This window comes from Nipponia nippon, unplaced genomic scaffold (genome assembly GCF_047370975.1).
Source record: "Nipponia nippon isolate SJK-2023a ecotype South Korea unplaced genomic scaffold, ASM4737097v1 scaffold_3, whole genome shotgun sequence".
Classification (NCBI taxonomy): Eukaryota; Metazoa; Chordata; class Aves; order Pelecaniformes; family Threskiornithidae; genus Nipponia; species Nipponia nippon.
The window spans coordinates 28,405,787-28,415,819 of NW_028262347.1; the positions used below are offsets into that span (position 1 = coordinate 28,405,787).

The window sequence follows — 10,033 nt, forward strand, 5'->3', positions numbered from 1 at the left end:
AGATCACATCTGAACAGCGAGCTAACTTCTGGAAGAAGAAAAAAACTCCAGAGAAGTTTCCATGGGCACTAATCATTAAGATCCAGTTTTGAAAAGCCACATGAATCCCTCTCTAAATGGCACAAATGGTAAAATTACTTTTAACGTACAAAGATGTTCTCAATGTACAAAGAACATACAGTGTCAGCTAGTTTCTGTAGGCCAATAAGCAAGAAAAGGAAAATTCGGCAGCTCACCTGTAAATAAAGCACGCGCCTGTAAAAAGAATTAAGCTTTTTTTTTAATGTAGCCAAAATTCTGCACTGAGAGACCTGCTTCAGAGAAAGCAATCATTCTGTATGGGCTTAATTACACACAGAGATACATCATTTTCTGCTATAAATAAGTTAAATGCAGTTGATAATAGTGGAACGGTATTGATGCTCATCCATTTCTTTTCCCTCTCCCATATTTTGGAAGAACTGCATAGTATTCTATGCTGTTCAGCATTTTAAGAGCTTTTTAAAAAGTTGAAAAATCTTAAAAAATTAGGTTGAAAATAGGAAAAAGCGGATGTTTTATTGTTTTATTATATATCTCTTGTTTGATAAGAAATCTGTGATATCATTTTAGAAAATAACATTCTAAATCATACAAACATTTTACAATTGCAACTTATCACCTGTATTTAAAGAAAAGAGCAGCATAAGCCCATCAGAAGGCTAATGTAATTTTAATGTACCTCTGCATATGTTCTGTTATTCTGGTTTACAAAGCCACATTAGGCACAGAAGGAAGAAGGGCTTTTTTATAGGTTAGGCTTTAAAGTAGTAAATAAGCAACATGGAGAGTCAAGTCAATAGGTGAGGAGAATTAGACAAGGATACCAATTACACTCACTTGCCTTCTCTAAGAGCTTGCTACCTAGTTAAAGTGCCAGCATAGTGTCTATTGTTTTAAATATCACAATGTTCACACAGATAATACACAGAAATAGGCAGGGTTGCGTTTACTACATCCCATCTTTAATAAAAACATTTCTCATAAACAGATATTTCTAACTCTTGCATAGTCTTTTATGAAAACACTCATAATAGTTGCTTTTACACACAACCATATATAATGAATATACTAGAATTGCACGGCAACACTTAAAAATCTACATAATTTAGAAACTGAAATTTTAGTTATCTGAAGTCATTTTTTGCAGTCTCACTCTTGCTGCCTAGTAAGTTGGTTAGAATTCAAATACTATAGAAATAATGCTTCAAAGAAAACCGATCAAGTGCCATTTACAAAGGTACAAAATATACAGCAAAGTTAACCTCTCATTAAATAAAATATACAGATTAGCTGATGTTCCAAGTCGTTAGCTAACACCTTATTTTAAGGGATAAACTTCCAGGGAGCTTTTCCTCCCCAGTATAGGAGAATTACACAACAGTTCCTTTCTCTGTATGCTTATGCAATGAGTCACATTCATTTTAACTGTTGATAATAAAGGTCTGAGTTGATCATTCTGCATAGTGAGGGCCAAAAATGATCCCTGGTAGAACTGCAGTAAAGTCAATGGGAAACCCTAAAGATCCATTTCACCTAAGGTATCACAGCCTATTTAAATATTTATAGTAATAATGCCAATCATTATCACTGTGGTGGCTGTTAAACCTTCACGAGAATTCTCCTGTAATCTAGCAATCGACGTACCATTAAAATAAAGTGTTGCCAACATACTCCGTGTTCGCTCTGCTGTTAAAATAGTGAGCTATGAAAACTGCCTACTTATTCTTAAACTGATCTCCCTGATAATAAATGAGTTTTAGAAAAAGTAGCATGTTCCCACTTAAACCAGCCATTTTAATTTAACAGTTTGGAATGAATGGTAAGTGCTTGTATGTTAGGTTAGCAAAGAGATATAACACCAGCTACAATTACAGCAGTGTTGCATCCCTGATGTTTACTCTTGGTCCAGGCGTATATTAACCATGGCAAAGCATCGGCCTATGCTCTGAAAGAACGGTACGACGAAAACATCTGTCAGGCTCTTCCATATGGTTTGCACTGAAGGCAAGACCATGAGACAGGTTTTCACGAATGGCACCACAATCCTATAAAAGAGAAAATGGAAGATTTGAAGATTGCTGCTGCTATAGCACGGGGAAATCAGGATAAGCAAACACAAGTGTGAGATCTTATGGAAGAGGAAGTGATTTTATAACTCTAAATCTCTAAACAAGTTGATTTTACACTCTTACACTCATTCTCCATCAATTTTGGGTGCTCACAGCCTCACACCTGCACAGGCAGAAGCACCATGATGCATGTGGTCCTCTGGCCAACATCACTTGTGGGCAACACGGGACAGGAGACGCCAGCTTTCTTTTCATTGTGTCTCTGCTTCCTAATTGGCAATACTGAGCTAATTTTTGGAGATGCCTTCTACAGGGGCGAACTTTTGCTGCTCTCTCCCTGCTGCTGGCAGGGCTGGTGTACGTGATATGCTGCAACCCTGCTGCCACCTCATTTGCGCTGTGGTCATATCTGAATGTGGGTCTTTGGGGCTTGACAGAAACACCATCTTCCCCAGTTTGACTGACTGGGAACAGTGCTCTTTATGATCTCTTCTTGCTCTGCTGTCTCTTCGGGTGTTTCTTTTACCCATCTCTCTCTCACACACACAAACGCACAGGCACACATGCACATCGCCGTTCGTGTCTCATTCCTACCAATCTGACGTCGCTGTTACATGTTGCTACAATAAAACAGAAACAGTAAAGGAATATCTGGCTACATTGGATTACTCTTGTACAGAGACATGCCGAACCTCAGAAAAATGGGATCTTGCTGATCCTGTAAAGTTTTTCATTTGTGGGTGAGAAACTAATGTAGAATGAGGTCAAAACTCCTGGCCATGGGAAAGATCTTTCACTCAGGGTGCATACTTAAAAGTATTGTGCTTTCATCTCCTGAGCACTGCTAAGCATCTGGGGATGCTCTCCATATGTCCCAATTCCAAAGCAATGTCATTAGTGGTGGCTTAAGCAAGCATACTAAGAACAGAGGCGAGCCAGAAGTGCACATATGGGCAGCTCACAAGGGCCAGTGGATACATGATAACTGACCACACTATTTTAAGTTATTCTCCTTTCTTAATCGTTTACTGGCCAAAACCCCTGGTCATTTCACTAAGCTGGATGTTCTTACTTGGGTGCAGACAAATTAAATGTATAAATAATTTATGTAATACGGAAATGGCACTAGAGAAAGGTTTTAAAAAAATCTCTGTGCCATATACAACACATTTATTTCCTAAACTAGGGAGAAGAAGCTATAGATTCTCTTGGTAAAGATAATAAACTCTGTTCTAGTTTGCTGTTGCATTCAAAATTTAAGATCACAGTCTTGCATCCACATAATTCCACTGCAGAACTCTCACTGACTTTGGTTGGAATGACAGGAAGTATTTAATTTACTATTTCATCATTGATATTGTGTATTTCCAGTGAGTACTGCTCAGAATAACAAAGTAGAAAAAAACCCTGGCACATTTAAAAAAAGTCAAAGCTTAGAAATGTAAAGAGTCAAAATGAATTATTTTCAGTGTTCATCTAACTGGATTCTCAGCTTTTATCATATGATGCAAGCCATATACTAGTATGTCTGTGCTGCACTCTAAGCTAACCCAGATGGATTTAAACAAGAATAGTTTTTCTAAAACCTTCTCTTCTTTTGTCTCTGCCGAAACAGCTAGTAATATACACACCATATAGAACTGTGAGCGTTACCGGAATAATGTGTCTCTAGTTTTAAAGTGAATCCTGTAAACTGTGTTTTATAACCACCTATAGTATCACTGCATATAGAACAGATAATTTCTACAGAATAAAATTAGGGCTTCACCTGTTAGAATACAGCTGATAAACATCAGTAATGCAAAGAAAAAAGAAAAAAAAAAAAAAAAAAGGTTTTTCTCCAAGCAACACAGGGAAAACACCAGAAATGGCTACTCAGCTTGTGTTGACTTCACCTCTTTTCCATTTCAGTTCATTTATAAAGGCTATGTCACTGCTCCTCTGCTGTCAACTAAAATTAATTTGGCCTGCATTTTTTTTTTTTAAATCTAACTGAATTGCAGAGAAGCAGAAAAGCCTACATTTCTATTGGACCCTCTGTCGATAGGATCTTGCAACATACAAACTAAACAAATATCACACTATGCAAAAGTTTCATGGGAAGATGTAGTGAAACACCAGGATGTCATTAGGGAAGGCTGGAAAAGCAGTGGTCATACTACTTGCAACTGCCGCAGAGGTCATTCACACAGTACCAGAACTCAACCTCTTTTGATAATTTTAAATACAATAAATAAAAAAAAATGTTTTGGCAATGTTTTATAATCTTTTAACATTTGCTATACAATTTTATGGTAAATACATGTGAAAAACAATGTAAGGTATCTCCATAGGAGGATATGTGAAACATGCTGGCAACCAAAGCTAAGTAATGTAAGTAACTTTCAATTTTAAAATAAAAGTCAGTCTACTTAGACAACAATTACTCAAATACCTTTCCTCAGAGAAGAAAATCCTTTACACCCAAGAGAGCACTAAAAATTATTTTCTAACTTTTAAATTATGTAAGTGTGTCTATATAGGTATCTACATGTATATAAGTATGCATCCTGTTCTGTATAGGATATGTTATCCTACTGTGCGGCATTTCCAAATCATCAGAGGGTGTGATGTGCCTTCCGCAGAGCGACCAGGCACACTTAAAAAATAAATAACCAAGTGCCGTTAGAAGCTATGTATTTGTTTTTGTGACCTATCAAATAAACATTAACATATACATCCTTTACTCATTATACTGTGGGCTTACCCCAGTCTGCACTTCTATTCATAGAGATGGTAACTGCTTGCTTGAGTAATGTCTAACAGTAGAAGTAAAGTCAGTGTATCCACATTTACTGCAATAGTGATACTAGTAGTGTTACCACTTGGTACAGCACCGGGAAGAAAATCAAAGCTATGCTGAATTTGGTATCTAAGCTGAAGCATAGCCAAGGTATTTCACCTACCTATATGACCTCTCACTGAATATTGCTATGCATATATATCATAAAATACCCATCCTTTCCCTAAGTAGAAGGAATCACCTCATTTGGGAACTGTTGAACTGGAAAGAGCAAATTACCCTGCTTGTTCCATCCTATCCTATATTCTCTTCTGTCTGTTCAAGGCATGACATCTACAAAGTTATACCCATCAACCTTTCGCACATTACCTTTTTTCTGCTAATCCCTGAGGGAACATTGTCAAGAACAAAATGCCTCTTGGAAATGGCAGAGCACAATTTAATTCTCACTCATAAGGGCACTTTCAGTTTCTCAGGAAGCAGCTCAACTTCACAGACTTGAGCAATGTGTTTGGAGGAATGATTCACTATTAATTCAGATTCCTGCTTCAAAGTGAAGAATCACATCTTCTCCTGTGAAGTTATTCAAAATGGAACCTCAGACATGTCTTAATGCTATTTTTCAAATACTATACCACTCAGTGGTTAAATTACCTAATTCCAGGTTTGCACATGCACTACATCATGACTTTGAATTAGAAGTCTTGTGTGGCTCTACAATACAAGCAAGCATCATGAATGGATGGCTAAATATTAGCTAGCAGTTGCAGAGCTTCATGTTGAGTCCCATTAACCCTCGGGATATTTATGAGTGAGCCAAGAGATAACCACCCAAGTCTTCCAGGACCCATACATAGTATATGAAGTGCATTACCACCAAACATTATATATCCCAGGACCTGGATAGACTGGAAAAGATAAAATCAAAAAGGAAGCAAGACAACATCCACCTACTTCCTCTTCAGAAACCAATGGATATATACTGGACATGAATGAAGAGGCATCAAGGCAACACCAGATTATAAGGTGGGTCTTCATGGCATAGCTCTACCGTAATTTCTGTTCATTTCAGACAGCCAGTTGGGAGATGGTTTGGGGGTTGAGTATGATAGCAGTAAGTTGTGTAAATGGAGTTGTGAAGAAAGAGGTAAGAGATGATGCATGTCCAAATTTACTTCTCTGTGTATAAGTCCCTGGCTGCATCTTAGCACTGTGAATGGAAGTTGAAGCCAAGAGGAGCTCTAAGTACCTACTGATGACAAGAGCATAAAGCTGGCTGAGTCCTTGTGCTTTAGAGCCCATCTCAGACCCAAGACCCAAGTTATGGATCCTCAAACGAAGCACTGATTCTCAGCATAAATACACAACATACCAGAACACTATTCAGACAAGACTACAACAAAGCATATATGAGATTCAAGCATTAATTTCCAAGAGGTGGCATAGATGCAGCTTGGAACAAGAATCAGTCCCTGATATAAAATAAAGATTAGGATTTTGCATGTGCTGCCTGGAAAACCAGCGGCTCATGTTCAAAAATCAATAACCTTAACAGCCTTAATCTAAGGACATGTTTAAAAGCTTGTTCAGATAATTCACAGAAAGATGTTTAAACTCAGTCTTGACAACTTCCGCAACCTGTGGTGAGAATGACAGCCATCAGTAAAGGAGAAGAAATGTGACGGAGTAGCCTTCCTTGAACTAGCTTGCATGTAGGTCATCAACTTGCCAGCTGGCACAGTTTCAGCCCATCAGTATCTTTTACCAGGTAGTGTAAAACTGGACTCTAGCTCAAGCAGCTAGTTTGAGAACAGAACCAGAATACATTCCTTCTTTATAGGCAAAAATGAAAATTGAAGTGTATTATTACATACTTCTTACTCAGCTTTCTTTTTGCTTTCCATGAAGTCTCACGTGTTTGCTTCCTTCTTTAGTAATCTTTTTGCCGGTGAAAGACAACACCTACTATCAGGTATGAGGGGTGCAACTCATGAGGTGCCCTTGATGCTGAGTCAGACTTTTGTGGACAAAACTGCAACAACCTGTGTGACAATCAATAGAGCTTTGTGCCTGAGCACTTCCAAAAGTTGTTGAAACACCTTCAAATTTAGCCTCAGGAAAGGCTCCTGTTGTTGACAGGATCCTCTGATGTTGACAGATCAACATCATCATGATGGATGATGAAAGTGAGGCACAGAGACTCATCAGCCCTCCTGCAGGCAGCCATGTGGGAGGGTGTGCTCAGGGTTTTCCCATGCAGTTTCAACAGCTAAAGAGAGAGTTATTATGGAATCCCCCTCCTCTCACCCACAAAACAAGGAGTTACCATTTTTTCAGACCCAATGGGGCTATATGGGAGCCAGTACCATGTGTTGAGGGTCCCTATGCCTCCACTGACTAATGCCTCTGATATCTGTTGCTCCTACGCTACCCTCTCAAATGCAGAAACATTGAACTCCTTACTCCCAAGAAATCTGGAACATGGAGAGTTGCAGAGAAGTTAAATTAGTCTCAGTGTGTTCCACCTTTGTGTTGGGACAAATCCAGCTTGTGGCTGTGGGAAGATGAGACAGTGCTGGCTTTGTACTGAAGCACTGGATGGGGTCCAAGAGGGTGCAGATAGTGCTACCAAGTTAGGTGATTCTTTCACATCCACCCCAGGTGCAAGGACGATAAAAATGAACGATCACTTCTGTATTGACAATGAACACAGGGAAGGAAAATTAGTTGTTGGGGAAGCACATGTGTTCACAGAAAGTCAAGGGAAACTTTTCAAAATCAAGTGCCACATTCAGACAGTCCTATTTCAGATGTACTGAGAACCCTAAGTTCCTGAGAGAGTCACGAGGGACTACTTCGATAAATAGAAACTGACCTCTGAGTCCTGGTTCAGTGAAACTCATGCCTACATATCCAGGCTGTGAAATCCAGATACAAGATCATTCTGAAGCACAAAAACTTATTAGAGTCTTAATAAATTGAGCATCAATGAATTCTTCAATAGCTAATCCATGACTGGAAGTCTATATGCCCACCAAACCCTTTTGTGGTAACATGCTACAGTACAGTGCAGTGACAGCTGACAGACGTAAAAGTCTGGGCACACTATACAACATTCATCATAATTTGGGGAGTAGCAGGTGGGCAGCTTTAAACTACATTGCAACTCCTTTAGATATGATGCAAACTTTATGCTCCAAAATTCAAGTTAATCAGTTTTTGAAGTCTCATGACAATGTTGTCAACCCAAACTTCCACTCCACTTCTGAAAACTGAAATCTGTGCCCAAAACATTGCAACCACAGGTTCAGACAACCAATGTATTCCTATTGCTTTCAGTTTGTTTCCCAATTTCTGGCTTATAGTTTGTTTTCCTTAACAACTTCTTCATGATTCCAGTGCTACCCAAGTCAAATGAGACTGCCCAAAACCCATGTATACAGAAAATCCTGGTTTGCAGGAATAATGTTGATAATCTGCATTCATCCTTCCTCTGCAGCGTGCTGGATTCTCAGTTCTTTCCTCAGCCTCATTCTTTTCCCTGCCTGTCTTCCTTTTCCACAATCATCTCCCTTTCTGGTCTCAAGGTACTCTTCCCCGATATTTTGCCAATGTATTCTGTTTCAAGCACACCAGGTTTGCTGTGACATGGAGGGCTACTGTATTTGCCTGTGAACCTGGGCCACGGCCAGAAGCAGCTTTCCTGAGCTCAGCAGGGGTTCTTTGCTCAGGTGGAAGTGCTTTGGGGCACTGCACCTAGAGATGGCCAAGTACCAGATGCAAGACAGTGACAGTAGATTTTGTGGCAAGTAGCAAAGAAAGAGCGAGCTGGGCCCTCAAAAGCTTTCTTCAGTCTGTGAGGAAAAAAATGAAAGAGGTAACCATACTGGAAGGTGTCAGGTATAAGCAATACTTCTGCCCAGGCCTTTCTTTGCAAATACACAGGTTTTAACAACTTAACAATCAGTTTAAAAAAACCCAAGCAATCATTGTTATTACTCCAGAAGCCAGCCAAGGCTGGAATGCATTGTGGTAGGTGCCATGCAAATGGTAAAACAGACTATCTGCCCCAAGGAGCTTACACAGACATGACAGACTGCTGGTAAAAGCAAGGCAGGGAACTGAATCACAGACAAAACATTGTTTTCATTTCTCTCCCTTTAAAATTAAAGCAGATAATGCAAGGTGATCTGACTACCGGTTGTAAAGAGTGTGACCGACAGGCACTAACGCTACCAGCGGAGTTCTGCTGAGCTGTCTGCAGAGCCCACACACCGACCAGCACCAAAAGGCACTTACCAGATGTGCAGACAGCTAAGCACGGCGAAGACGATCCCCACGACCAGGGCCAGCGGTATGGCAAGGACCAGCGTCAGCAGCTTGTAGAGCAGGTACTTGCTGAGCTCAAAGAGAGCGTGGCTGCAGATCCAGACCTTGTCGAAGGAGTGGGTTAGCTCGGGCTCCGCGATCACGTCCTCGAACCCCAACTGGAACGAGAAGCGGCTCCGCCGTTACCCGGAGCTGGGACGAGGGGAGGCCGCCGCTCCCCGCGCCCGCCGCCCCGCCGAGGGCCCCGGCCCGGCCCGGCCCGGCCCGGCCCGGCCGCCGAGCCCCGGCCCCGGCCCTGGCCCCGCCCGCCCCGCCGCAGCTCCCGCCGGGCCGGGTCCCCACGGCCGCGGGCCGGCTCGCACCTGGAGGTGGGCGTTCAGCCCGTGGGGGTCGCGGTCCAGGTCGTCCTCCGCGCACTTCTCCGCCTCCGAGAGCGCGGGGCCGCCGCCCCGCGGGAAGTTGTCGTCGTCCATGAAGATGCGGGTGTCCGCCTTCTCCCTCTCCAGCCCCATGGCGCTGCCCGCCGCTCCCCGGCTCCCGGCCCGGCCCGGCCCTGCCCTGCCCCGTCCGCTGCCGCGGCGCCCGCGGCCCCGCCGGGCTGGGGCGGAGCGGGGCTTCCCGGGACACGCCCCGCGGGCCGCGCCGCCGCCGGGGCCGCCGCCGGGGCCGGGAGCAGGCGGGAGCTGCCCGCATCGGGCGTCGGGCTGGGTGCCGGCGGCAGCGAGGGACCCGGAGCGCCTGCGGGCAGCCCGCCCGCCCCGCGGCTGGGCGGCCGCTCTATGGGTCGGGACTTCCAGCCGGGCTCCCCTCC

The 10,033-nt window shown here is 42.6% G+C and overlaps 1 protein-coding gene across 1 annotated transcript; it reads right to left on the bottom strand.

The window, feature by feature from the left end:
• Positions 1–551: 551 nt before the first annotated feature.
• On the bottom strand, positions 552–9,817 carry CAV2 (caveolin 2). Its single transcript, XM_087767119.1, has 3 exons — positions 9,585–9,817; positions 9,193–9,380; positions 552–2,087 (listed from the first exon to the last, which is right to left on the bottom strand). Exons 1-3 carry the CDS (start codon positions 9,732–9,734, stop codon positions 1,937–1,939), a joined length of 489 nt encoding a protein of 162 aa, XP_087623245.1. The 5' UTR covers positions 9,735–9,817; the 3' UTR covers positions 552–1,936.
• Positions 9,818–10,033: the final 216 nt, after the last annotated feature.

Coding starts and splice junctions, on each gene's coding strand:
- CAV2 (XM_087767119.1), bottom strand. CDS start 9,734: ATGGGGCTGGAGAGGGAGAAGGCGGACACCCGCATCTTCATGGACGAC. Junction 9,381..9,584: donor GGCTGAACGCCCACCTCCAG/GTGCGAGCCGGC, acceptor TTCTCGTTCCAG/TTGGGGTTCGAGGACGTGAT. Junction 2,088..9,192: donor CTTAGCTGTCTGCACATCTG/GTAAGTGCCTTT, acceptor TCTCTTTTATAG/GATTGTGGTGCCATTCGTGA.